Raw genomic sequence first — 27238 nt, 5'->3', positions numbered from 1 at the left:
TTCTCATGATATTTCACAGCCAAAAAAACTTGGAAACAAAGAGCTCATCTTAACTAACTAACTAGCTCATTCTCTCTCTCTCTCTCTCTCTATTATCTAGATCTTGCACAAGGGGGTCAGCCTGCAGCTACGACAACGATGACGAACCCCTATTTATCTCCTTGCCAGTGCGGGGGCCATACAACAAGGGGCCAAGCAAGCTTGCAGCGGTTAATATACCACCCGCCTCTCCGAGCCACGTCGATCGCATATCTCTCACGCCTCTGTATCTACCTCCAGAAATTCCAGAAACAGGGGAATATGTAACTGACATGACATGTTCATCTATGTACTATATCCATCTCGGAAGCCATTGCCGTTGTCTATCTTCTTCTCCGTCATAGGACGCCTCATATTGGCCAGGGACGATGGGGTGGAATAAATTCCCGGGACAAGTAATCACGCAATTTGGATGGACGGGTATTACCTGGGACAATTGAGCAGCCTTTCAATGTGTCTGTGATGCTGGAGATGAATACCTAGGGGGATGGGGGTCGATTGGTGGGATCGACTGTTGTATTTGTTGATGGCATATTTGCGGGGAGGGCAATATAGAGGTGACGATCTGGGGTTGGGCTCCGTGTTGATCTTGTTGTATATATTTTCTCGCCTCCTCCCTGTGAACTGTGTTTTGTCTTGTTCTTCTGTGGTTGCCTTGTCACCTCCAGCTTTGTTTACTTGCAACGGTCTACCCCTATCTGCAACCCAGTCATGCAGCTCGCCCTCACAATCCTGGCCTTCGGCGGCCTCGCCTCCGCCCAGGGAGCCCAAGGCGCAGGCAAAACAACCCGCTACTGGGACTGCTGCAAGCCCTCCTGCGCCTGGCCCGGCAAGTCAACCGCCTCCACCCCCGTCCTGACCTGCGACCGCAACGACAACCCCCTCAACGACCGCGGGTCCACCCGCTCCGGGTGCGACTCGGGCGGGTCAGCCTTCATGTGCAGCAACCAATCCCCGTGGGCGGTCAACGAGACCGTCGCCTACGGCTGGGCGGCCGTCAACATCGCCGGCAGCAACGAGGCCTCCTGGTGCTGCTCCTGCTACGAGCTCACCTTCACCTCCGGCCCCGTCTCGGGCAAGAAGATGATCGTCCAGGCCACCAACACCGGCGGCGACCTGGGAAACAATCACTTTGACATTGCCATGCCGGGGGGTGGTGTCGGGATCTTCAATGCGTGCACCCAGCAGTATGGTGCGCCGCCTAATGGTTGGGGGGAGAGGTATGGCGGTGTGGGGAGCAAGAGTGCTTGCGAGAGTTTTCCGGACAAGCTCAAGGCGGGATGTAATTGGAGGTTTGACTGGTTTATGGGGGCGGATAACCCTGATGTGAGGTTCAGACAGGTTGCCTGCCCGGCGGCGATTACGGCCAAGAGTCAGTGTGTGAGGCAGAGGGATGTTATTGATCAGACGCCTACTGGGCCGAGTACGGTTCCTACTTGGACTCCTTGAATATTGAGAGGACGGGGAAGGGTAAGGAGAGGCCCGTGGTTAAAAAGGGGAGATGATTATTCACGGCCAGCAATCATCTCACAGCGTTTGGAATACAACACGCAAAAGTCTTTTGATATCATATAACTCATCTAGCCATTTCACCCATCACAAACCTAGTGCCTCATCTTCTGATTCCACCATGTCAGCAAAGAATGCCCGAGACAAACCCGCCCAGTGTTTACCACCGGCGACGTCCCTCATCCTCCTCCTCGTCGTCATCTCTCCGGCGACCGTAACCACTGTAGGTGTTAGATTCACCGTAGCCGCCATAGTCACCACGACCGTAACTAGCAGCTTCGCCACCGCCATAGCCACCAGAGCTTTCCTCTTCACGACGGCCATAGCCGCCGCCATAACCTGAACTCTCCTCCTCACGACGACCATAGCCACCGCCGTATCCAGAGCTCTCCTCCTCACGACGACCATAGCCACCGCCGTATCCAGAGCTCTCCTCCTCACGACGACCGTAGCCACCGCCGTATCCGGAGCTTTCCTCCTCACGACGGCCGTAGCCACCGCCATAACCGGAGCTTTCCTCCTCACGACGGCCGTAGCTGGCAGCCTCACCATAACCACCGCCGCCGCCGTAGCTAGGCCTCTCCTCCTCCTGTCTCCTATACCCACCACCCCCATAGCTAGGCGTCTCCTCCTGCTGCTCACTCCTCTCCCTCTCCCTCTCCTGCCTAGCAGAGTTAAAAATATTGCCCGCCACACTACTCAAGAAGCCACCCAACCCTCCACCCCCCTCCCCAGTCCCCGCATTCTCGGCCGCCTGCTTAAAGCTTTGCTTCACCCCCGCAACGATATGCCCGGCCGCCGCCTCGGCAATCCGATCCTCCATTGTCTCCGGCGCAGCATTAGCATAATTCTTCTTCACCTTCAACCCGCCCCCCCCACACCCATGCCCGCAATCCTTCTCCCCCTCCCTATGATTCTCCCCATTCTCCACCCCCTCCCTGCTCAGCTTCCGCCTATAATCCTCCTGCTGACCCCGCCCCATATCATTCCACCACTCCTCCACAATCCCATAAATCAGCCTCCGGCCCTCATCAGCCCCGTTAGGCCCCATGTTCCGCTGCGCAGGGTGGTGGAGCACACCATAGATAATTTTGTTGAGAACCCGATCGACATCCACCCCCTCGTCATCGATAGCCTCCATGAGCTGCGGCACAGACCAGGAAACAACCTTCGACGCCGCCCGCCCAGCAACCTCGTTGAGAATGTTGGTAAAATGATCCTTCGACAGCATCGAGTGCGTAGGATCAGAAGCGTCATCGTCCTCGAAAACAATGTGCTGCTCGTTCTTGCTCGACTCGATAATCTCCGTCGCGCCCGTCGCGAGCTCGTTCTTGATCTGCTCGATAACCGGAATCACAAACGGGGCGATGACCTGAAACACAAACAACGAGAGCTGCTCCTCGAGCTGCTCGATAATCTTGGGGAGAATCGGGATCCTAGACACCGCCTCCGAGATGCTCTTGAGCAAGTCGTCGTGGTACTCGATCGCGGGCATGATCTGCCGGAAGATGTCCTGGACCTGGCGGGTAAACTCCTCCGTCTCCTTGGGCGAGATGCTCGTCTGCTCCATCTGGGCGGCGTTGGCATTGTCCTGGATCTCGTTGACCTTGTTCTTCTTGTCGCCGCCGATGAGCCCGTCGGGGATCTTGTCGAGGAGCTCGCGGAGGTAGGACAGGTCCGAGTTTTTGGACTGCTCGAGCGTGTTCTCCAGGTCTTGGATTTCACTCTGGATGAGCTTGTCCGAGACCTCGCCCGTGACCGAGTGCAAAAAGTCGACGCCGCCAAAGGTGCCGGTGACGATGGGGTAGACTTCGTCGTTGGCGCCCTCCAGGGAGATCTTTGTGTTGCGGCCCACGTGGGGGAAGACGTCTTGCTCGCCCATTTCGATGAGGGCGAGTTCGATGTAGTTGCTGTGGGCGAAGTAGTCTGCATTCATGTTAGTTTCGACCTTGTCCTGTAAAATATAACGACGAGAGAAACATGCCCTCGAGACAGTGCAACCCAGTCCCGATCAATCTCAGGCACTCATACAAATCATCCTTGTTCCCACTCCTCCCATACCTCCTCCCAAGCTCAATCGCATCCGTGAACAGCTTCCTGCAGTGCGCAGCCGACGTCATGATCCCGATGTTCTCATTAGCAATGTAATTCTTCATGCCCGTCTCGGGGTCGATCGCCAGCTCGACCTCCTCGTTGACCGGGCCGCGAAGAGCGCGGTGGTACTGCCTGGCGTCCTCGTTCTCGGCATAGTCCTTTGGGTTGTCGATGTGGTCCTCGGGACGGTAGCACCCCAGACGGTCGGCCGTCACCTCGAACTCCTTGCTGCCGTAGCCGAAAGTAATGAATCCGAGCACGCAGAGAAGGAGCCTGATGGCCTCGGCAGAGACGCTCTTGACGGTGCCGACGTCGATGGCTTGGGAGTAGTCGCGGAGCCAGTTGCCAAAGTAGACGCGGGAGACCATCAGCTTGTCGAATCTCTTGCCGCCGACGGCGCGAGCCATCATGACTTTGAGGAGGGCATCTTCGATGTCACCGTGGCGCCCTGTGATTGTGACAAAGCGCCCGATCAGCCTGGTGATGTGCCGTAAATGGTAGGAGGAATCAACTCACAGTTCTGGCCCTCGATGCTAGAAATCCCGGCAATGTTACCAGCGCCAAAGGCGAGGGTAGGCTTCACAAACCAAAACAGGAGGATGACCCCGAGCAAGATGGTCGGGTACTCCCTTGAGTAAGCCATGGTTGAATATGAATTGCTTTATCGCTATGATGCTTTGTAGTAGTTTAAAGTCGCAGAAAATAACAACGGTAGTTGGGTGTAAGATGAGTTTTAGGTAGAGGGTATCAATGGGCGAGATATTTCAAAAGTCTTGGAAGAAGAGGGAACCAAGTGCGGGGCAGAAGCTCGCAGAGAGCAAGACAGGAAAACAAAAACCCCTGTTTGCCGGTGAGCTCAGCTCGGTGGGTTCGGGCTTTGGAGATGGGATGGATAAGCTCTATTTGTTGGAGGTGTGGCAAGAAAGAGGGTCAGCACGAGAGAGATAGAGAGGGAGAGGGAGAGGGAGAGAGAGGGGGACGAGAATGAGGATACCAATTCCCTAAATATAAACTTGAGCATCACCCTCCATTATCAACTTGGAAACAAAGCAGGAGCTCATATCCTGCTTCGGGCTGCTTGAACATCAGCGCGGCTCACACCATTGCATCGGCCATGCCATATCACAGCCAAAAACCCGAGTTTCAGGCAATCAGAAACACTGCCAAGCCAACCATTCAGCTTGCGTCGTTCGCGGGGCACAGGGAGGGGTTGACTGGCGGAGCGGGGTTGCCCTCTGGCAAAGCGGGGTGGGGTCGATAGCTCACGGAGAGGTAAACGGTAGCAGCGTCATCGTCATCGGGTTGGTACCCTCGTACCCATCACAGACTGGGCGCTTGAGCCCAACCGAAGCCAAGATCTTGCTTTGGGACCCAGGACACGACACTCTGGAGATGGCTTCATTTGTTTATCTACACTATGCTCGAGACTGACACGAAAGAGAGCGCTGTTCAGTACCTAGACTGAGTCGGAATCAAACGCGCAATGGCATCAGCGGGGTGTGGCTGGCGCGTTGGTGCTGTGGATGTCGACGAGAAAGCGGCGGAAGTTCAGGCGGGGCTGGCCATCCGGCCGTCCGCGCCGCCTATGCCCGTCTCAGCATTCCCGCGCTATGAAAAATTCAGAACGTCTAGACCTCGAGAAGAGGTTCAGAAGCAGAAAAGCGTGAATAACTGAATGTGACGAGCACATCGCCGGCGAGCGAGGTGCGGCAGGGCAACGGTGATGTCGCTGCCAGCTGCAACTCGGCGTCTTTGTTCGATCGATATGATTCAACTGTCGCGCAACGAGCTCGCCTGTCCTGGGTCGTCTTGGGTCGTCTTGCACCGACAATGCGTTTCCAACGGGTTGGGCTTCGTTAACGGTATCAAGTCAAGTCCCGTACTCTTCAATTTGTATTTCGAGGACATGTTGCATAATTTACATAAAATAGTGCTTTTGGATAGCGCGTCGGTGTAGTGCTCTAGGTACGCCTTCCTTTGACGAAGATTGATGCTGGCATGGAAAGAACTTAGAAAATCATATATCATTTCAGAGCAGGAAGCAAAGTGCGAGGCTGTAGGCTGAGATGAAGAGCTGACAGACAGCGCCGGCCAAAGCTGCTGTATGCTCCTCTCCAGAGACTCTGTGCCATGCCAGTGGCGGAAGGCTATAGCAGAGAAGTAAAAGGTTCCCCAAATTCCTGGTGCAATGGTGGTGTACAATGCCCCTAACCAAGAGAAGCAAACCGTTGCGACAGAAGCTGGTTCGAGGAATGGGAAGTGAGGGGGAAAGCGATCACCTCAGGCTGTGAAGAACTGAAGAAGAGAAGCTTGGGCGGGCCTGGGCAGAGAAAATCAGAGAGACCTGGGGGGGCGCTCCACAGCAGCTTCAAAATCAATCAGCAAAGAAAAAAATCACCCCGGTGCTGACGAAGACCCCCTGTCGCTTTGGGAGGGGACGGGAGGACAGCGCTGCGGTGTCTCAAAGACAACAGCGAGCCCCAATTGGACAGTGGAAGGCCTCGCGTAAGACCACTCGATCTTCCGCCAACCGCTGGAAGAGCGCCCCCGAAGTACCTAAAGGGCCTTCGAGATAGCTGCATCGCGTAGCTGAAGAACAGCGACCCAAGTCGCCGGCGGCTCGCTGGACGCCTACAGCGGTGCACCGAGCATGCAGACATGGCGAATCGATTTGCGAAAACCAGCCTTGTCGATATCAGCCATGATCAATGGCACACCTCCACGACAGCAAATAAAAACATTGGTCGTTAGTCCAGCGCCATCATAGAGAAGAACAGCAGCGACCAGAAATCAGTGACTGCGAGGATGTTGTGGTGGAGAGGTTTGACTGCAGGCCCCAGTGGGGTTTGTTGGCGCGTCGGGTTAGGTAACATGTTGTTGCACCAAACTGAGGTGCCCGGGTTCGCTGTACACGAGGCTCTGGAGCTGGCTGGGCAGGTGCGACTGCGGAGCTTTGCGCTTTTGGTAGGGGGGGGAACCGATAGAAGGTGCAGAAAACAAAGGCTGCAAGAGACGGAGTACCTAATGAAGGACGGGATGTACGGTGTTGTCTATTTGTAGTGGGATAGTCAGGAATAGGTAGCGGTTGGTAGTAGGCGGACCTGAAATGTGTCGACAGGCGTGTTGTTGTTGGGAGCCTTGCGGGCAGGACGCTGAAGCTTCCCCGGAGCGGGGTGCCCTGGTGCCGTGACTGATTTCGCCCAAAATCGGGCAGCCCCCCTTCCACCCCCAGGCAGCGCACAATTTTTTTCACGACCCGCCAATTTTCAGCAGGTAAATCAGCGCTGGCTCTTCCCCCAGCGGCTCGGCGTATATTTTGGGGACCCCGCCACTCCCCCCAAACCTCCCGCCCAAAAATTTCCTCTTGATCTCTCCCTTCATTTTCCAGCACCTCCGCTCAGCGCTTTGCCCTCCCCAAACCACAGCGCAATCCACCATCGCGCCGTCGCATTCGCAGCAACAGCGCCGCCATCCCGCTATTATCTTACAACAGCAACAGCAACAGCAACAGCAACAACAACAACAACAAAGTCATTCTTAACAGATTCCAAAACCCAAAAAGTCGCAAATATGCCGCGCCCACCCAAGAAGGTCGCTGAGGTCGCCCCCTCGCCTGCGCCAGTCGCGCCAGCCATCATCAACCCCATCCAGCAACAACAACTCCCTGTTGCCCAGATCCCGGGTGGCCCTCCCGTCATCGATGTCGCGCAGTTTATTCGCGTCAGAGACTCTGTAAGCATTGGCTTTGCACTTCCACTTCCACCCACCCCCGCCACCTCTTGCCTCGAGCTGGGCTAGGTGCAAGGCACAACCCACCCACTCCTTTTCTTTACTTGTACCTGCTTGGTTCTGGCAACCGCACCCCGATAAGCTATGGCCACCCAGACACCTTCACACTTGCTGACCGTCCTCCAAGGTGTACAACCGTCTGCAAACTATCCAGGATTTGATTAGGAGTTTTTCTGCCGATTATTTGCGTCAGACGAACCTTCTCATTGGCGAGGGTACCAGCCTCGAGAATGGACAGGAGACTCTTGACCATCTCAACGGCGCTCTCGGCGGCCTGATGCCCGCTGCCCTTGCTGCCCCCATGCCCGTCGTTGAGGAGAAGAAGGAGCGCAAGAAGCGCACTCATGACCCCAACGCCCCCAAGCGTCCCCTAACCCCCTACTTCCTCTACATGCAGACTGCTCGTCCCATCATTGCGAGCGACCTTGGTGAGGGAGCTCCCAAGGGTGCTGTCCAGGAAGAGGGCCAGCGTCGCTGGGCTGTCATGGCCCCTGGTGAGAAGGCGGGTTGGAACACGGCTTACAAGTACAACCTCCGCCTCTACCAGGCTCGCGTCCACTCCTACAAGGCCGGCAACATGGACGCCAAGAACATGTCGGATGATGAGGCTCGTGCTTATGCTGAGCTCTACAACATTGACGTTTCCAACCTCGCCCAGGTGGAGGAGTTCCCCGCCGATGAGCAGGATGCCATCGCCGAGCAGCTTCACCAGACGGCCGCTGTCGAGTCCCCTCCCGCCGAGGTCTCCGAGGAGGAGCCCGCGCCGCCAGCCAAAACCCCCAACAAGAAGGCCGTGACCCGCAAGCGGAAGAGCACGGCTGCCACTCCCGCTGTCCCCGAGCCTCCCAAGCCAGAGCCCGCCGCCACTCCGGCGAGCCCGGAGGCCAAGAAGAGGAAGAGAACGTCCAAGGCGGCCGAGATTGTGGAGGAGCCCAAGAAGTCTGCTCGTAAGAAGACCAAGAACTAATTGTGCTCGTCTCCTTGTCTCTCTTTTGCGCGTTATACTCTGGGTCTGGTTTAGGTCGGTTCGTTTCCAATCTTGATGATACCTCTGGCGCCTCTCTTGCGTTGCCTCTCTGCACTGACTGGGGCGGCATCTTTTCTTTATGCTTTGGGAGCAAAGGCAGCTGGGTTTTGAACAACGCGGGCATGATATTTTTCTCCATCTCTGATCGCTTTTTGCCGCAACAGTTGAAGCAGGCGGTCGCGCGTTTTTGTATTATTTGTATGGGTATGAACTGGGGAATATTGGCGGGTCAGTTCTCGTTTTGCTTTGCTATTCAGGTGGGAGCGGAGGAAGGGGAAAAGACGCAGGAATGGCTTTTGTATGGAGTCTTGTCGGATGTATGTAGTCGTCTTGGGGCCTGGGTCAGTGAGTGCGTCGCCGTTCTGCATGTAGGTATCGAGTGAGCTCGGGGGCTTGGTGAAATGAAACTTCAATAAGTACACTTGTGTTACGTTGTGTGACATGTTGTGATAGAGACCAAGTGATCAAGTCTGCACCAGGTGGGTGTTTCTGTTAACTCTTCGGATCTCTTATCAAAGGTTGTTTTTTCTGGATAGTTTCTAGAACCTATTATCTTGAGAGCCGCCAGCCTTGTGTTCCAAGCATAGTGTCGCCAGGAGGATTATGGGGGCTATATATCGGACCATCTTCTCTGCTGATAGCTCTCAGCCTTTGTAGAACAACTGCTTCTTGATTGTGAGTGCTCTGGCTTTCTCAAGCTACCACTGATACGCTTTCAGAACCCTACAGAAGTGTTGGGTCCGAAGTCGAGGTCAGAGCACAGGCGGGACGGTCCCAACTAACGCCCCGACTTGGAGCACTCCTCCCTCCCCACAACGGGACCTCGAAAGCCCTATTCCAGGGCCCCAGCACACACCCTGTTTTTAAACGACACTGTTTAACGAGGAATAGGGGTCGAGTTTTGCTAACTGACAAGTCCCTTTTCCGAGCACCATGAGGCCTTGCTGAAGACCTATGCGCCATCAAAACTGACAGGCTCCTTCTTGTCATGTTCACAGAGCAATTTTTCACCACCCTCAGCCAGTCTCAAGCTTTAGTTTCAAATTCAAATGTGTAGAGATCCCGCTTGCCTTACGTGTTAACTACCATATCACACACAAGCAAAAAAAAAAAAAAAAAAAAACCAACCATTATACCCCCGATCTTAATAAACAAAATACCCCTGCGTCAACGGCAGTTTCTCACTCGGCTCCGCCTCACACCTCTTCCCGTCCGCCTCAACCACATACCTCTCAGGATCAACCCTCATCCTCGGCATCCTATCATTCCACTTCATATCCCTCTTCCCAATCCCCCTACACCCCCTCACCGCGCTCACCCTCTTCCTCAGCCCATAACTCTTTATATTCCCGTTCTCAACACTCTCCTTGCTCACAAAAACCACACTCGCACCGGGCAAATCCCTAGCAAACATCTGCCTCGCAACCACCGGCTGAATGGTCGGTATGCTGGCATTCGGATCCCCCATCATGGCCACCGCAATCAAGCCCGATTTCACCACCAAGCTCGGCTTCGTCCCAAACCAGGCCGGATCCCAGACGACAAAATCGGCTAGTTTGCCGACTTCGATGCTCCCGATCAGGTGGGAGAAGCCTTGGGCGATGGCGGGGTTGATGGTATACTTTGACACATATCGTTTAACCCTGACATTGTCGCAGCCGGTGGGGGCATCTTCGGGCAACGGGCCGCGTTGAAGTTTATTCTTGTGGGCGGTGTTCCATGTTCTGAGAATGACCTCCCCGCAACGGCCCATGGCTTGGGAGTCGGAGGACATCATGCTGATCGCGCCGAGGTCGTGAAGGACATCCTCTGCGGCGATGGTCTCGGCTCTGATGCGGGACTCGGCAAACGCGACGTCTTCGGGGATGTTTTTGCTTAGGTGGTGGCAGACCATCAACATGTCGAGGTGTTCGTCCAGAGTGTTGAGGGTGAAGGGGCGGGTTGGGTTCGTGGAGGAGGGTAGCACGTTGGGGTGTTCGACCACAGAGATGATGTCTGGGGCGTGGCCCCCGCCGGCGCCTTCGGTGTGGTAGGTGTGGATTGTGCGGTTGGCAAAGGCGGCGACGGCGGTTTCGACGAAGCCGGCTTCGTTGAGGGTGTCGGTGTGGATCATGCACTGGACGTCCATTTCGTCGCAGACGGAAAGACAAGTGTCGATGGCGGCCGGGGTGGTCCCCCAGTCTTCGTGGAGTTTGAGGCCGCAGGCGCCGGCAGCGATTTGTTCTCTGATTGCGAGGGGGTCCGAGTCGTTGCCTTTGCCTGTGATGCCGATGTTGATGGGGAGGGAGTCGGTTGCCTGGAGCATTTGTTTCATGTAGTGCGCGCCGGGGGTGCAGGTTGTTGCGTTGGTGCCGGCGCTGGAAAAGGGGGCTGGGTTAGTGATGTGGTAGGATAGGGGTTAACGGGAAAAAAAAAAAAAAAGGGTTGGCTCTTACCTGGGACCTGTACCACCACCAAGGAAAGTAGTGACTCCAGAGGCGAGAGCTTCCTCCACCTGTTGAGGGCAGATGAAGTGAATATGCGTATCAATCCCACCCGCAGTGATAATCTTGCCCTCACCAGCAATAACATCCGTACAGCTTCCCACCACCATCCCCTCCGTCACCCCATCCATCACATCCGGATTCCCTGCCTTGCCAATCCCGACAATAAACCCCTCCTTAACCCCAATGTCCGCCTTGTAAATCCCCGTCCAGTCCACAACCAACGCATTCGTCACCACCAGATCAAGCGTATCCCTATCCGACCGCCCGGTCGCCTGCCCCATCCCCTCCCGAAGCGTCTTGCCACCACCAAACTTACACTCCTCGCCATAAACCGTATAATCCTTCTCAACCTTGATCCACAGATCCGTCGCCCCCAGCCTCACAAGATCTCCGGTTGTCGGCCCAAACATGGTATTATACGCCCGCCTATCCATCGTAAACCCCTCCATAAACTCAACGACATCCTTCTGCGGCGTGTGAGCAAAGCCCATATCCAACAGCCGTTTGACAATCTCGTCAGGATTCTTCCTCGTCTCCTCCACCACCCCGTTCGCGATTCTGTTCCCCCCTCTAATAACCTTATGCCCCCCAATCTCAACCAGCGTGACGGTCTTTTTGTCCCCCGGCTCAAACCGAACAGACGTCCCGGCAGCGATATCCAACCTGTACCCTACCGCCGCAATCCGATCAAATTCCAATTCGGGGTTGACTTCCACAAAGTGATAATGAGACCCGACCTGCACCGGCCTATCCCCCTTGCTCGTCACCTGGAGCTTGATCCTCCTCCTCCCTTCATTCAGCCTCACCACCGCATCCTTGACGCAAACCACCGCTCCGGGTTGGGCTTCAGGCGCGTATTCTTCTGCCGGTGGCACCGGAAACGCATCATTGCTCGGCACAGGCAGAAAACTCCCATACAACGCCCTGTCGAGGTTACCGTCATCAGAGGAGATGGGGTTGTGCACCGTGACGAGGTAAGTACCGCTAGGAAACGTCCCCTCGATCTGTATCTCATGCAGCGTCGACAGCACGCTCGGCAGGACGTGCCGTCGACCTAGCATCGTCGACCCGAGGGACATGAGGTCAGAGACGACATGGTTCCCGTCGCGGATCAGCTCCTGGATGTTGGACGAGATGAGCGCTACAGCCTCAGAGTGGTTCAGCTTCAAGCCGCGGGCGAGACGCCGCTGGGCGAGGAAGCCGAGGTGGGAGATTGTGAGCTTGTCGAGCTTTGGTTTTCGTCAGTTTCAGTTGGTGAAAAGAAGAAGATGGGATGAACACCACGGCTGCATGTCAAATGGGTTGGGGGTGAGGGACTGGCTGGGCACGGTATGTGTGACTGACTGACTAACCTCTCTCGGTACAAGAAGCATCTTTGCCCAACCTTGTGTCTCCCTTCTCACAGACAAGGAAAAAAGGTTCAAACTGGACGAAATTGAAAAATTGACTTTCCTAAAATCCCAGGACAAACTCGGAGGAATTATCAAAAGATATGCCACCACCCCCCGTTTGTTTATGAGTCCCCCCTCCGGCGCCGGGATCATGGTCGTGGTGGGTGGGTGGGCGATAACCCCGCATTAACCAACTGATAAGAGAAGCTCCATTTATTACGCAAGTGGCAGTATGTACATTTACACAACAACACACAGCCAAAAGAAGCCGAGATAAGAGCAGTGAGAGAGAGGGAGGAAAAAAGACCGTGTTTTACAAGCAACTCAAATCATGCTGACCCATCCATAACCCTAGTACAGCCAATGAATAACTCCTTCTAACCGTTTCGCCAGCCTGTAGAACCAACAATTCACACATCAATCATTTGAACTTGCTAAAGATGACAGCAAAGATGAGCAAAACCAAGACGGTAATGATGGCGATGGTGATTATCCGATTGGTAGCCATCCTGGACAGATAACAAGTAAGTATGTGATTTTGAGAGTCCCAAAAGGGGTGCGCAGCAAACGTCATACCTACGGGCAATGCCCTTGATGCTCTTCAAACTGCGATCGACATAACCCTCGCTCTCGTACATAACGCGCGTGGTGTGCTCGATCGTCTCGCGCTGCTGCTGCAGCGTGGCCAGAGTGTTGGCACCGATGGACTCGGTCTCGTTCGCCAGCTGTTGACTAGCCTTCAGGCGCTGAGTGCTGCGGTCCAAACGATCGGTTCCTTTATCATCAATCAGCTTCAGATTCCCCTTCCTTTGGCTTCCTAGAAACCTACCAGACAGCAACTGCTGCCTCTGCTCCAGCTGCGCATCCCCAGAAGCACCACCGGGATTGTCCGTGTACCGTCCCCCAAAAAGCGCACTCCTGTCCTCGGCCAGAGTCCGCAGCTTTCGCCTGTATCCATCGACATCGCTCTTGTAGTCGCGGATCCGTCTGTTGATTGCTGTGCGCTGAGACGAGGGGACGTTTTGCTTCTCCATCTGCATCTGGCCCACTAGCTCGTCGGTTTCCTCCAGCGCCCGCTCTGCCGCGCTGAGGGCGGCCTTTCTGGGCTCGCCGGATAACTCATTGATTTGGTCGAGTTTCTGGGTCAGGTCGGCGCGGACGAGCAGGTATTCTGATTCGTAGTGCTTGAAGAGCTCGGTGCCGGCGTCGGTGTCGAGGAGGTTGGACATGGTGATGGCAGTTTTGGGCTGAGACCTGAACGCCCCGGCCAGTCGTTGGTATTTACTTGTTGATTGATGTTTGTCAAAGTCAAAGTTCCAGGTTGGCTGGGTTGGTTGCGGCGACGACAACTGCGACTACGACATGCAAGCACGGGCCAGTGGCTGGCACGCACATGACAGCCTGGGGAGGTCACCCTTAACCCCCCGGCCAGCCGGCCGCTGAGTCGCATGCGGGCGGGGTGCTTGCGTGCCGGGGACAGGGGTGTTGTTCAACTGTGACGTCCACTGTCCAGCCCACCTAGAGCGACTGGTGCCTACCTCCCCGCCAGATCATCTATTTATCTACCTTTAATCTCTATCAGCTACACCTCGAGACTCTTTAGATCTCCGGCACAAGATGTTTTGCCAGAAATGCCGCGGCCCTCTGAAGCTCGACGGCTCTCTGGATGACCTCAATCCGGCTGCCTATGATCTCCTCGTGGCGACACACTCACAGCAACCACCCAAGAAACCCCCAGCCGCATCGCGAACTCTACACTCCCAGGACAGGGCGCGCAAGTCCACCTATGAGAAGGCTGTTCGACAGGCCGGTCAACCCATGTTCAAGAGACATGGAGGACCCCCACGAGCCAGCGACAGTTCCATGTCATTCATCTTCCTGACTGAGTCTCAGATCACACCACACAGAAGCCAACAACCAAAGCAACAAGATGCTTCCTCGGCGCAACCGGCGAATGGAGGAAATGATGGGCCACCAGACGACGACAAGTCTTATGAGATGGAGCGCATCGCCAAACTGTTCGAGATCCTGTCAGCGCGATCCGATATAGACCACCCAGTGTGCGTCGAGTGCACCGAGCTTTTATTGGAGGAATTACAGAAAAGACTCGAGGCGACAAACCGTGAGCGGGACGCGTACGTCGCTTGCCTCAAAGAGATACAGGCCAGCGCACCCACAGACGACGAGATTCGAGCCCAGGACGAAGCCCTCCGGAGGGCCAGCCAAGCCGTGGCCGAGCGCCGCAGAGAAATCGAGCAGCTAGAGGAGGAAAGGGCCAAACTAGATCTCGAGCTCCTTGCACTCGAAGAAGAGGCCGAGAAGGTTGACGCTCAAGAAGACGTCTTTTGGAGGGAACGCAACGCCTTCGCCTCTCGACTAGCCCATTTTCAAGACGAACGCGACAGCATTAACAGCACCTTTGACCACGATTCCCGCCAGCTCGAGAAGCTCCAACGCAGCAACGTATACAACGACACATTCTGCATCAGCCACGACGGAACCTTTGCCACCATCAACGGCCTCCGCCTAGGCCGCTTGCACGCCCGCCCGGTCGACTGGCCCGAGATCAATGCCGCCTGGGGCCACGCCCTCTTGCTCATCGTGACAGTCGCCGAGAAGCTCAACTACCACTTTGACGGCTATGAGCCCCAGCCCATGGGGTCTTGCTCCCGAATCATCAAGTTGGAATACCAATCCCCCTCCTCGAGCCGGTACGGCTCAGCCAGGAGCGCCCCTCCACCCGCGCCGAAGCGTCATGTTTTGGAGCTGTTCTCTAGCGGGGACATGCCATTTGGCATCACAATCATGCATAGGAAGTTTGACCAGGCGATGGTGGCGTTTCTGGAGCTGGTGAGGCAGCTGGGCGACTTTGTGCAGAAGCAGACGGCGAGGGAGGGGACGCCGCTCGCGCTGCCGTACAGGATCGAGGGGGACAAGATTATGGATGTGAGCATCAAGCTGGGGATTGCGCAGGATGATGGGTGGACAAAGGCTTGCAAGTTGACGTTGACGTGCTGCAAGTTTTTGTTGGCGCATGCGAGTAATGTGAATTCGATGAGTAACGGGAGGGGGGCGGGGGGTGGATGAGGGTTTTTTTTGTGTGTGAGGGGAGGCTGGGTAGGCGTAGGGGTACTCGATTATTTTGGGATTGGGATTGGGACTGGGGTCGGCTTTTTCTTTTGTGGAGGGGATATTTAGCAAGGAGTTGGGAGTCGGCAAGGGAAATATATATACTAGTCATTTGCGGGCATGGTTTTGAACCAGGAGCGAGAGAAACGGACTAATGAAATCAACAGCAAGGGAAAGCGCTATTTTATAGAGATGAATCGGCGCGAGTAGAGCAAGGTGATGCTTTGGAGCTACTTGGATAGTACTTATGATCTGTGAGACATTTGGAAGAGGGCAAAGATGGTAGTGAAGCCTGTCTCTCAGGTCTGAGGGCTAACGATGGTGATACTCCTCTTCCCAGTCGTCATACACCCTCCCGTTGAGCATCGCGGGAGAGTTTTTTGACTTATCCAACTTTATCCGCCACTGTGTCCTGACAGATTGCTGTTCTAAAAGGTAGAGTTGGAACTGGTACTCGGGCTGTCGGAGGGGGTGGTCGATTGGTAGTTTTTGGATGGGATCGCCCTCTTTCTCTTCCTCTTCCTCTTCCTCTTCCTCTTCCTCGTCCTCTTCATCTTCGCCTTCGTCTTTGTCTTCTCTGCTGCAAAAAGAAATCAGCATTCTTCTCCTACCAGAACACCATCACCACCAAGTAAAATATATATATATAAATAAAAAAATTAAAAAAATAAAAAGAAAATTAAAAAAAGACTAACCTACTTTTCCAACCCTCCCTTCCTCTCCCTCATATACTCCCTAAACCCCCTACTCAACCCCCCCACCGTTTTCAAATGCCCCTCTTTCACCACCACCCGTCCCACCACCCCCTTTTCGTTTGCCTCAAACTCCGCCAGCGCAACAGCAGTCTGAAGCCCGTTCCTGATCTCCCGTCCGTTCCACCCCAACTCCCTCATCTCTTTCCCCTTAACCCACTCCCTCGCCGCTGTGTGAACCACCACCCGCCCATTACTCTCCCGTTCCAGTCTATCAAACCCCACCTCCCAGACCCGCCCCCTCTGCTCCTCATCCAGTTCTTTATAGTGCAACGCGACGTGAATCCGACTGGTAAAAGCATCATCAAACATCTCCACTCTGTTCGTCGTGAGCATCATCACCCCCTTGTAATACTCCAGCGCCCGCAGGAATACCGACACAAGACTGTTACGACGGAGATCTTTGGATTGGCGACGCTCAAGGTAGACGTCTGCCTCGTCGATGAGGACTAGGGCGCCGAAGCGTTCCGACAGGGTGAGGTAGTATGACAACGAGGTTTCGATTTCCGAAGGGGAAGGGGGGAGGTCGGCGGGGGTGAGGGGGAGTAATGGGCGGCGGGTGAGGAGGGAGGAGACTTCTGCTGTGAGGGTTTTCCCCACGCCTGGGGGGCCGTGGAGGAGGAAGATCCTGCCGAGGCCTTTGTCGGGGATTATGTCACTTGGCCAGGGGTAGATTTGGGAAGGGGAAGAAGGGGGGGAGGAGAAGGGGGTTATCACGGCTTTGAGGGTTTGTTTTGTCGCTGGGTCGAGGACGAGGTGGTTGAAGGGGGTGGGGGAGGGGGTTATGTGGTGCAGGGAGGAGGTTCGGATGTGCGCTTGGGGGAGGGTGGGAGGTTAGCTGGGAGGGAAGAAGGGGTAAAGGGGGAACTTACCCCAGCGGCGTTCTTTGAGGATAAAAGCTGGGATCAAGGGCCCAATGACCATGAAATATATCTCCTCGTTTCGGGGCAGGGGTGAGGATCTCGGGTCGAGGTCGTCAAACCCTGCCCAGGGACTAGGCTCTTGCTTCCCCCGGCTACTGTTGCAAACAGCACAGCTGCACCGTGACAACATCTGCGGTAACCTGTCCTGTCTCGCCGGGGTGTGCTGCTGATCCCAGCGAGGGGCAAACTTGGGCGTCGCAATGCGGTGATGAGGCGACTGCTCAGAAAACCGCTCGTACCCCTCCGGATCGACAATAACCTTCCCTTGATCTATCACGTTCAAGTCAGCCCCAATTCTTTCCCCAAACCATTAAGAAAACTCACCATCTCCTTCGTCCTCCCCCCCCCAAGTACCCTTCGTACTCCCTATAACTAACCCCCAGCCAACCCCAATACCGTCTCCCCATCTCGACCCTCTGTCCCTCACCCCACCCTTCACCCATCTCTCAGGCACCACAGGTAAGGAAGTGATATCCCTCTCCCCACCCCAAGGCCAAATAATCCTCTGTATCATCTCCCGTCTCATCAGCCCCTTCTTGTAGGCAATCCCCCACATGTAAACCAACATCCCATCACTCCCCACCCCTTCCACCGAACCAGCCGCTCGTAGAAAGTTAATCCCAGAAACCACGCACCCCGTCCACTCCCCATCCTTCTCGCGGTACACCACACTCCCCGGCTTGAGGAGGCACCAGAAGCGGCTGTATGTCGCCCGGCCTTTTTCCCAGCGTTTTTTCTCGTCATCTAAGCCGGGGCCGTAGAGATCGGCGAGGAAGGTGAGGAGGACATCAATATGTGCCGCCGTAGTGGCTGCATACCTCCCGTCATGGCAGTCCGGCTGAGATGTTTTATATTCCTCCAACTCCCCCCAGTGATGCGCAAGCACCTGGTAAGGCTCCGCTATCCTCAGCACGGTCCCCCGTTGGATGACCTCAAAACCGGGGTAGTATTGCACCACAGCCGAAAGCGCAGACCGGAGGTAAGGGGAGTGGATTACCATTTCTTTCTTCTTACCAAAACCAAAAGCATTGTTAGGCAGGTCGCCCATCATGGAGGGGATGAGGTCCGGGGGGGGGAGGTCGTTGTCTTCGTCTTCCATGTCGGGGGTTCGGTAGGGGTAGGATTGCGGGCGGTGGAGGTTCATCATCATTGCTTGCTGGCGGTTGTTGTGGGGGGAGGGGGTGGTGATTGTGGTGAGGATTTCCACGACGGGGGCGGTGGGATCAAGGTGGTTGGTAGGAGGGGGGGAAGGGGGAGGGGGTTTGCCGTTGTGGGCTGGGAAGTACATTAGTTGGTTGAGTAAGAAAGGGGAGGGAAGCGGAAGGGGGACGAACTGGAGGTTATTTTGCCGTGTTCGTTGACTGCGATGGTGGTGTAAACAACAGCATTGTCCTTTTCATCGGCGGGGTTGGTTGCTGGTGTAGGATGTCCAACGTTCTCGAAGCTCGCTACGGAGCAGGCGTAGGACTGGGTGAGAGAGATGTCAGATTCCAATCTGTGAGGAATTTTCAATCAGGGGAAAGATTTACTCACGACGTCTTCGATCTCATCCATGGTTGGTGCTGTGGGCTTGGAAATTGACTGTGTTCAGTACAAGGTTGAGAAAGGATAGTGAGAACGAGTAAACTGTAGCGACATGACTGAGTGAACCTGTTCTTATGTAGACAGAAGAATCCTATCCTAGGCACATCCAACTACCCCATCAACTCCCATCATCACCCAATCCACACATCGTGAACTTGAGCATGAGCAAACATTTCCCCTGTTACACAGCAAGGAAACTTCCTAATCAGGTAATGGTCTGTGCACATGTCGTCTCTCTCTCTCTTTCTCTTGCGGAACCATTCCGCACTCGTTGGCAGCCAAAAGTCCTGCATAAACAACCCCATCCCACACAAGGCAATCACTCCTAAAGCACCATCTCATCATCCAAGCAAAATCTCTAGAAAGTGTACAATCTCATTCATGTTCTCAGACACACATATATTACCCCTTCGTGCCCTTCCACCGCGGAACAAAATCCGTCCTTCACCAGCGAAAAAACATATACAGCGGAATCCCTCCGTCCGTCGACTTGTCGTTTATTATTTTACCCTCCCATCCCATCCCATCCCCCCCTACCCCGAAGAAGCAGAAGACCTACTCCCACTCGTACTCTCCCCATACCCACCACCCCCCCCCTCCGCCGTCACCGAACTGACCATACTCGCAAAATCCACCCCCCTACTCTTCTGCTCCGCCTTCGCCTCCAACCCAATCTCATACGCCGGCCAGTCACTCAAAATCACCTCCTCCTCCACCAACCTCGGACTCTCCGGCCCACACGCCAACCTAGCCGTCTCAATATCCACAAACCTCTTCAGCAAAGCCACATCATCCGACCTCATCAGATGCGCCTGCAGCCGTAGCACCATCTTCGCCACCGTATGACACTGGCTCTGGTCCCTAATCCCCTTCATAAGCAGCAGCATCGTCGAGCGGTGTGACTCGAGAAACAAGGAATTATCCTGCGCCTCCCTCGTGTTGATCTTGATAAAGTTCAAACTGCCGAGAAAGTGCAGCAAAAAACCGTCAAAGGCCTCGAAGCCGTGCCGGAGGTAGTACAGCCGGAGCAACGTCTCGAGGTGAATAGCCGCTTCGTGGTGCGCGTCGTCAAGTGTCTTGTTTGGCTGGGTGGTGTCGCTCCAGTTCAGACCGAGCAGTGGTTTCAGCAGGTCGATCAGGACGCAGTTGTAATGCATGTGAACCTTTAGGTGATGCGGTAGCACAAGCCGTTTGGGTGTCAATGGCTCAGGTAGATTCTGTAGCCATCCGCGGAGTCGATTGTAGAACCCCACAACCTGATCAAGCGGCATCTTGACGTGAGGTTGCGAGAAGCTCAACAGCGAAAAATCGTTCATGATGGTCCAAAAGTCTGCTCTGGCCTTGGCGAGGTGGCCGTGGTGAGTGGGTAGACGAGCTGGCGTTTGGGGATATCGTATCCACAGCTCTCCCCACCACTGGGGGTTCTTGGACGGATCTGGCAAAGGTGTTTCCGGCGGCCGGGCCATTAAGGGTGGCTTGAGGTAGTGATAGGAGCTGAGACTTTGCCAAGTGAACAGACACCACGCTGTGAACTCCCTGGCGCACCGAATGTCGCTGCTGACATGAGACGGAACTGCTTGGAAGAGCCGTATTTCGTGTGCCATTTCCACAGCCCGGATCGTATACCGCCATCCTAGCCTGTCAGAGCCATTCAGGTTGTAGATAACATTGAGCAGGAGCGCCGCCTGAACGGTGGTTAACCTGCGGCACTCCCAGTCGTGATACTTTTGCTGCCATTCTGGATCAAGCATAGACGGTCTTGGCACCTCGGCTTCAACCTCAAAGAGCCTCTTGGCCTCGGCGAGGAACTGGTTCCCGATGTTTTGGGGGTTCCATGACTCGGAGCGACCTGGCAGCTTTCGATGACAATACTGGAGCGGTTGTTAGTGGGACAGAATGACTAAGACGTGTGGTCACAAAACACTTACACATCCTATGCACAGGACGGCATTGACCAATAACCTTGAGCAGTGCCGTGGTCGGTCACTCGCCATATCCTGCAGAAAGTAGTCCTTGTGGAAAAAAGTAAACCAATCATAGTCGTACAGAAAATAATCGTGAATAACCTGACGCATGAAATTGTCATCACTGCTCACCAACGTCCAGTTTGACGGCGTGAGCGAGTCCAGCCAGGGGTCCACCACAATGGCAGAGGAATACGGCTTCAGGTATGGATCCCGCTGGTCCAAGGCGTCACGGGGAGAACCCAACATGTCATTCACGCTAGGCAAGGCCCGTTGCTGCTGTGGTTGCGGTTGCTCGACAGCCCCCCGCAAAGCACAGTCAAAGACCTCTGAGTCGAGGTATGGGTTGTCGTGTCTTTGAAGGTAGATGGGCATATCCGGCAGGTAGGGAAACTCGTATCGAAACCGCGTTTCCGGCACGAGGGCCATCTGCACAAGCACGTCGCCATAGTTGACATGTCTTAGTATGGAGCTGGCCTCTGCGCCCCTCCGTATCCGTTGGAAGATTTCTTCGGCTTCCTTTTCCGGTCTGGACCGAAGGACCTCATAGATCTGTTCGAATGTGCTCTTTTGTTGCAGAAGCTCGGTGTACTTGCGCTTCAGGGCTTGGGTATGGGTCTCGGTCGCGGCAATCGTATCAAACTCGCACTTTGTTTTCCGGTCACGACATACTGAACATGTTGGGCGTGCACCATCACACTGCAAGACAACAAGACATATCAGCCATGGTTCAACAATGTTATATGAAAGATGTGTATTGAGCCTTCACACCTTTGACTTTCTCTTTCGACAGGCCCGACACGCAGCCGTGGTAGCTTGCCTCCTTCTCCGCGGAGCAGCCTGCCCAGTCCCCGCGGCCGAGGACCCCGGGGTCGGGCTGGTTTCGAGATTCACCGAAGCCTCACTCGCTGGTTCATCGTTCGATGCAGGGAGCAGTCGGCGTAGCGAGCTGGTGCTGGTGCCGTACGACAGCTTGTCAAATGGCGAAGTCGATCTGGAGCTCGACATGATGGCGGCCAGAACAGGTTTTTTGGTGTCAGCCTGGGGCGGTGGTGGTATCGAGGATCAATGGGTCGGCGTGGGCGTGGTGGGCTGGGGTCATTGTTCCCAATGCTCCCATCTCGGGTCGCTGTGCCACTCCACACCCTTTCCCACGGGCGGCAGCTGTTGAGCTAGCTAATCATAGTCGGACCTTACTCCGGGAAGTCTTTTATTCGCCTTCCAGCCCTTTAACCCCAATCTGCCGTCTGCCGTGCACGCTCGGCTGCAATGGGGCCATATTGCGCTGCCTATTGCCAAAGAAAGAGGGCTGTGAATGCTACCGCCTGCACGTGACTGGCGTTTTCGGGGACAAAGAAGGATCAAGTATTCCCGCTGCGGGCCGAGTCCTGGGTTGATACCCGATGGGGGTTAGGCGCGTCCTTATCTGCTTGTTATCAGTTATCAGTCCAAAGGAGGGACAAATCATCATTCGAGGGATTCCTCCAAAAACATTTGTAGCGAATATGAAAAGACAGACAGAACCAACCTCAAATGATCAAATCAAGCAACCAGTCTTGCCCATGTGGATTCCGTAATCCGTCGTCACTAGTGGAGTCTCCCGGCAAACAGGACAGCATGGGAGATCCCGTGCAATGGCGAAACACTGATACTTCAGGCCACTTCAGGCCCCAAGCCAGCCAATTAGCGACCGCGGGGTTGCTGGTGTCGTACCTGCAGGTGTCTCCCCAAGAGCAGGGTTTTTCGTTTTTTCACTCACCGCAGTCGGCGTACACCAGAAGAGGGGACCCCATTCCACATCTCCAGTCGGTGACTCAAGCAGAGACGCCCCCGAAATTGATACATAAATTGAGAGATACTACAGACCCTGTGTTGGGCTGTGCTCTGTCTTACTGCATACTTTTTTTTTTTGGAACTTCTGTTGCTTCACGCCTTTCCTCTTCAAGACCTTGACTTTGAGATACCCCTCCACTTACACTTACACTCATCCCACATTCACGATGGCTCCCACGGTGCTTCACCTCCGCAGTGAGACCAAGCCCCTCGAGCACAGATCTGCCCTCACCCCCACAACCACCGCCGCCCTCATCAAGGCCGGCTACGTCGTCAACGTCGAGCGTTCCCCAGAGAGAATCTTTGACGACAGCGAGTTCGAGGCCGTCGGCGCCACCCTCGTTCCCGAGGGCAGCTGGGAGGAGGTTCCCAAGGAGCACATCATTGTTGGTCTCAAGGAGCTCGAGGAGAAGGAGTGTAAGTGCTTTCATAACACAAATCCAATCTCATAACATCCCAGATATCTAACACCTCCCCCCTCCCCCTCCCCTAGTCCCCCTCAAGCACGTCCACGTCCAATTCGCCCACTGCTACAAGCACCAAGCCGGCTGGGAAAACGTCCTCGCCAGGTTCCCCCGAGGAGGCGGCACCCTCCTCGACCTCGAATTTCTCGTCGACGAACGCGGCCGCCGCGTAGCAGCCTTTGGCTTCCACGCCGGATTCGCCGGCGCCGCGCTCGCCCTCGAAGTCTGGGCCCACCAACTCACCCATCCCCCCTCCTCCCCCTTCCCCGGCGTAGCCTCCTACCCCAACGAAGACGCCCTGATCACCAACGTCAAGAAGGCCCTCGCCACCGGCACCGCCGCCGCCGGCCGTCCCCCCCGCGTCATCGTTATCGGCGCCTTGGGTAGGTGCGGTTCCGGCGCTGTTGACGCCCTCCGCAAGGCTGGTGTCCCAGAGGAGAACATCCTCAAGTGGGATATGGCCGAAACCGCCAAGGGTGGTCCTTTCAGTACGTTACCCCTGAAGCTTTACCCCCTGATATATCTCAAGAAACCGGCACCATTTCTCCCTATTCCCTCCGAAATATCATACTAACACCCCCTTAGAGGAAATCACCGACTCCGACATCTTCGTAAACTGCATCTACCTCACCTCCAAAATCCCAAACTTTGTCAACCTCGACTCCCTCCAGGTCCCCGACAGAAAACTCTCCGTCGTCTGCGACGTCTCAGCCGACACCACCTCCCCCTTTACCCCAGTGCCAATCTACACCGTCGCGACTACATTCGACAAGCCCACCGTTCCCGTCGAGAGCCTCTCTTCTGGACCTGCGCTTTCGGTGATTTCTATTGACCACCTCCCTTCTCTTTTGCCAAGGGAGGCGTCTGAGGCTTTCAGCCGCAAGTTACCCCCCCACCCTCCTTAACACCACATGGGTGATGCTGACAAAACAAAAATAGATGACCTCTTGCCCTCGCTGCTCACCCTCAACGACTGGCAAAACTCGCCTGTGTGGGCTAGGGCCAAGAAGCTGTTTGATGAAAAGGTTGCCACGTTGCCTGCGAGTGCGTTGGAGAAGTAGACAGAGAAAAAGAATCATAGATGAGATAGAGGCAAAAAAGCGGAACAGAATAGATGATGAGCCAAATTGGGATGATGCACACCACAAGGAGATGCACAAAAAAAGTTATGATTTGGCGGAAGGATCAGATGAACGTCGGGCCCGGGAAGCAGTCAAATGACGATATAGACATCACAATGGAAAAGAAAAAAGCTGCCACCTAAATCTCAACATATTCATCTGAGATCGAGAATTCACAATGAGACGAAAGTCAAAAGTGGACACTCAATATCAATCTATTTGAAATCAAATCGGTGCTAGACTCTATATACTATCCGGAGAGCAAAGAACGCTAAAATAATGGATAGAAAAAAAAGGAGCAACCACACTCCCGCTCTCCACTCGACCGATCCTCAATATTACGAGAGGAATCGTGTCCGTGATCAATGCACCCATTTTTTTTCCCTTTCCCACGTAAACGCCGTTTTGAATCCCAACCAACACTGCCCTCCTGTCCCATTCCCAATTTCTTGTCCGCCTGGTATCATCATTTCTCCATAAAAGATTTTGTCATTTAAGCATAGAGCTTCTTTTCATAGGACTCCATGTTCACACCGCCCTCGAGCTGAGCGCTGGGGGTGCGAATCTCGAAGCGGACAATGCCGGCCTCGACCTGCTTGTGGAGCTCCTCGACGCTGGTCATGCCCATGTCCTGGAGGGAGTGCTTGAGACCGGCAGCGAGGTAAGGGACGAACTTGCTGACGGAGCCACGGTGGGCAACGGCACCAGAGACACCCTGAGCAACAAGGACGGAGTCGCCCTCGGAGAAGTAGCGGGCAGTGCCAGCATTGCTCTTCTGGCTGTCCTTGCCACCACCACCAGCCTTCTTGTCCTGCATGGCGTCGATGGAACCCATGCCGCGGTAGGCTTTGACGAGCTTACCCTCGCGGGAGACGAAGGAAGTACCGGGAGACTCAGTGGTACCAGCAAGGAGACCGCCCATCATGACGGTGGAGGCACCAAGGGCAATGCCCTTGACAATATGGCCAACATTCTGGACACCACCGTCGGCAATGCAGGGAACACCGAATCTGGCGGCGAAAGCAGCAACATTGTAGACGGAGGTAGCCTGGGGACGACCGACGGCCATGACCTCCTGGGTGATGCAGGCAGAGCCGGAGCCCATACCAATACGGAGACCGTCGACACCGGCGGCGATGAGAGCAGCAGCCTGCTCACGGGTGACAACGTTGCCACCAATGACCTCGAGGTCAGGGTACTCGTTCTTGATCCACTTGATCATCTCGATCTGGTACATCGAGTTACCCTGAGACGAGTCCAGGATGACAATGTCGAGGCCAGCCTCAACAAGGCCGGCAAGACGGGCCTTGTCCTCGGGACGGGTACCGATGGCGGCGGCGCAGATGAGCTGCTTGGAGTCGGCAGCCTTGGAAGCGAGGGGGAAGTGAAGGTTCTTAGTCAAATCGGAGCGGGAAATCATTGAAACGAGGTTTCCATCGGAATCAACGATTGGGAGCTTGCCCTTCTTGGAAGCAGCAAGGATCTTGTTGGCCTCGAGGAGGTCAACACCGTCGTGGGCCGTGATGAGATCGGTCACCATGACCTCGGAGATGGGCTTCTCAAAGTCCTCTTCGAACTGGATGTCACGGTTGGTAACGATACCCAAAAGCTTGGAACCGAGCTTGCCGGACTCTGTAATCACAGTTTGTTAGCGTGCAATCCTTGACGAGCTGCAGAGCTTAGAAAGTGATAGAATGGTGCCACGATCATAATTTTCAGTGATATTGAGTCCTCATGACACATAGGTCGATTTGGTGGAACGAAAGTAAGGTTTGTAATCATATGGCAGGGAGATTTGGGGAGAGCAAAAAACTAACCTGTGACGGGGAAACCACCGAATCCCCACTTCTCCTTGAGGGCCTTGGCCTCGCCGACGGTGGTCTCACGGCTGATGACAACGGGGTCGAGGATAAAACCGTTCTCATAGCGCTTGACCTTGCGGACAAAGTCGGCCTGGGCCTGGGGAGAGCAGTTGTGGTGGATGACACCGAGACCACCCTGAAGGGCCATGTGGATGGCCATCTCGTGCTCGGTGACGGTGTCCATGGGCGAGGACACGAGAGGGGTCTTCAGGGTGATCTTCTTGGTGATCTTGGAGTCGAGAGTGACGGCAGAGGCAGGGAAGCCAATGTAGCCGGGGAGAACAAGGAAGTCGTTGTAGGTGAGACCGCCATGGGCCTTGGCGTCCATGAGCTCATGGACACTGAGGCCATCGCGACTCTTGTACTCGTTGAGCACCTCCTCGGCCTTGCGCCAGTCAAGAACTTGGTCGGACGACATTTCTGCGCGTTGACTGAGATCTGTGGGATAGACTGGTGGTTGTGAAGCAAGAGATTGTTGATGCGAGCGAGGGGGGAGACAGAAAGGACAGGTCCTTTGAGAATCAGCCAACTGTTCCCCCCCAAGAGAAGAGGAAAAGAAAATCTCAGAGTCGCCTCTGAAAATCTTTTTATGCCACCAGAAATTTTTAGAGTGGGTGGGATGCGGGGCAATTGCCGGGCGGTGAATGTGTCAGGGGTGGAGCATCGGCGCTGCTCTAGGCGCACGGGCCTGGCTAGACTTGGAACTCCTTCAACTTGATGCTCCGGGGCAGCTCACATATTCTCGGTCATGCGTCTTCAGATGAGAGCTCTTGAAATAACAGAGCAATTGCTCCATGATATCTCTAAGTCCTTCTTGTTTACTTTTCGGGTCAACCACGTGTCTCGCTTCCAAACAATTGGTGCTACAACAGTTCCCAAGATGCCCTTAATCTACACGGCACAGGGGACCCGTAGACGCAGGGCGGAACGGGATTTTATAGGACCGAGCCACACACATGAAGTCCCGTCAGCCCGTTGCCCTGGCGCCCTCCGGTAAATGTAAACAAGGCAGTTCCCCTCTCAGGCCGCAACCACTAAACCTGGCCGACACCCCTGGTCATTGGCCCTCCCACACCTTCGATAATATCATCCATCCCCTCCATGCTCTCCATGCGGCTCTCGAGTCTCAACTGGTATGGAATGACCCTTCTTTAAACCACCAATTCATCATTCGAACTTTTTTTGCGCTGTGCGCCGGCGTTGGCATTGGCAAGGATTCTTTCTGCCTTTTACTTCGTGTACTGTTTGTTTAAGGACTAGACAGAGCAGAG

At 55.0% G+C, this 27238-nt stretch overlaps 10 protein-coding genes across 10 annotated transcripts; 4 read left to right on the top strand and 6 right to left on the bottom strand.

The window, feature by feature from the left end:
- Positions 1-750: 750 nt before the first annotated feature.
- QC764_111070 (uncharacterized protein) lies at positions 751-1488 on the top strand (the record flags this gene model as incomplete). The annotated part of the gene is made up of 1 exon (XM_062942372.1): positions 751-1488. One exon carries the CDS (start codon positions 751-753, stop codon positions 1486-1488), a length of 738 nt encoding a protein of 245 aa, XP_062805311.1.
- A 220-nt stretch (positions 1489-1708) lies between these two features.
- On the bottom strand, positions 1709-5760 carry QC764_111060 (uncharacterized protein; the record flags this gene model as incomplete). The annotated part of the gene is made up of 6 exons (XM_062942371.1): positions 5726-5760; positions 5099-5575; positions 4637-4716; positions 4159-4541; positions 3533-4081; positions 1709-3474 (listed from the first exon to the last, which is right to left on the bottom strand). The coding sequence occupies exons 4-6, from the start codon at positions 4283-4285 to the stop codon at positions 1709-1711; spliced, it is 2442 nt and encodes an 813-aa protein (XP_062805310.1). The 5' UTR covers positions 4286-4541; positions 4637-4716; positions 5099-5575; positions 5726-5760.
- A 655-nt stretch (positions 5761-6415) lies between these two features.
- On the top strand, positions 6416-8974 carry QC764_111050 (uncharacterized protein). Its single transcript, XM_062942370.1, has 2 exons — positions 6416-7374; positions 7559-8974. The coding sequence occupies exons 1-2, from the start codon at positions 7213-7215 to the stop codon at positions 8396-8398; spliced, it is 1002 nt and encodes a 333-aa protein (XP_062805309.1). The 5' UTR covers positions 6416-7212; the 3' UTR covers positions 8399-8974.
- A 492-nt stretch (positions 8975-9466) lies between these two features.
- URE1 (Urease) lies at positions 9467-12488 on the bottom strand (the record flags this gene model as incomplete). The annotated part of the gene is made up of 3 exons (XM_062942369.1): positions 9467-10815; positions 10894-12173; positions 12297-12488. 3 exons carry the CDS (start codon positions 12486-12488, stop codon positions 9603-9605), a joined length of 2685 nt encoding a protein of 894 aa, XP_062805308.1. The 3' UTR covers positions 9467-9602.
- Positions 12489-12756: 268 nt separating this feature from the next.
- On the bottom strand, positions 12757-13823 carry vti1 (t-SNARE VTI1; the record flags this gene model as incomplete). The annotated part of the gene is made up of 3 exons (XM_062942368.1): positions 13165-13823; positions 12912-13110; positions 12757-12844 (listed from the first exon to the last, which is right to left on the bottom strand). Exons 1-3 carry the CDS (start codon positions 13562-13564, stop codon positions 12757-12759), a joined length of 687 nt encoding a protein of 228 aa, XP_062805307.1. The 5' UTR covers positions 13565-13823.
- A 129-nt stretch (positions 13824-13952) lies between these two features.
- atg6 (Vacuolar protein sorting-associated protein atg6) lies at positions 13953-15422 on the top strand (the record flags this gene model as incomplete). The annotated part of the gene is made up of 1 exon (XM_062942367.1): positions 13953-15422. One exon carries the CDS (start codon positions 13953-13955, stop codon positions 15420-15422), a length of 1470 nt encoding a protein of 489 aa, XP_062805306.1.
- A 253-nt stretch (positions 15423-15675) lies between these two features.
- Positions 15676-18693, bottom strand: QC764_111010 (uncharacterized protein; the record flags this gene model as incomplete). The annotated part of the gene is made up of 6 exons (XM_062942366.1): positions 15676-16044; positions 16164-17031; positions 17089-17409; positions 17464-18414; positions 18474-18606; positions 18673-18693. 6 exons carry the CDS (start codon positions 18691-18693, stop codon positions 15777-15779), a joined length of 2562 nt encoding a protein of 853 aa, XP_062805305.1. The 3' UTR covers positions 15676-15776.
- A 563-nt stretch (positions 18694-19256) lies between these two features.
- QC764_110990 (uncharacterized protein) lies at positions 19257-22921 on the bottom strand (the record flags this gene model as incomplete). The annotated part of the gene is made up of 4 exons (XM_062942365.1): positions 22216-22921; positions 21459-22113; positions 20652-21386; positions 19257-20594 (listed from the first exon to the last, which is right to left on the bottom strand). Exons 2-4 carry the CDS (start codon positions 21693-21695, stop codon positions 19257-19259), a joined length of 2310 nt encoding a protein of 769 aa, XP_062805304.1. The 5' UTR covers positions 21696-22113; positions 22216-22921.
- On the top strand, positions 22050-24190 carry LYS1 (Saccharopine dehydrogenase). Its single transcript, XM_062942364.1, has 3 exons — positions 22050-22937; positions 23014-23472; positions 23570-24190. The coding sequence occupies exons 1-3, from the start codon at positions 22688-22690 to the stop codon at positions 23887-23889; spliced, it is 1029 nt and encodes a 342-aa protein (XP_062805303.1). The 5' UTR covers positions 22050-22687; the 3' UTR covers positions 23890-24190.
- A 99-nt stretch (positions 24191-24289) lies between these two features.
- On the bottom strand, positions 24290-26852 carry IMD1 (inosine-5'-monophosphate dehydrogenase). Its single transcript, XM_062942363.1, has 2 exons — positions 25923-26852; positions 24290-25737 (listed from the first exon to the last, which is right to left on the bottom strand). The coding sequence occupies exons 1-2, from the start codon at positions 26383-26385 to the stop codon at positions 24599-24601; spliced, it is 1602 nt and encodes a 533-aa protein (XP_062805302.1). The 5' UTR covers positions 26386-26852; the 3' UTR covers positions 24290-24598.
- Positions 26853-27238: the final 386 nt, after the last annotated feature.

Source organism: Podospora pseudoanserina, chromosome 1 (assembly GCF_035222485.1).
Source record: "Podospora pseudoanserina strain CBS 124.78 chromosome 1, whole genome shotgun sequence".
In the NCBI taxonomy this organism is placed as follows: Eukaryota; Fungi; Ascomycota; class Sordariomycetes; order Sordariales; family Podosporaceae; genus Podospora; species Podospora pseudoanserina.
The sequence above is the reverse complement of the archived record's forward strand: the minus strand, read 5'-3'. Positions and strand labels throughout refer to the sequence as shown.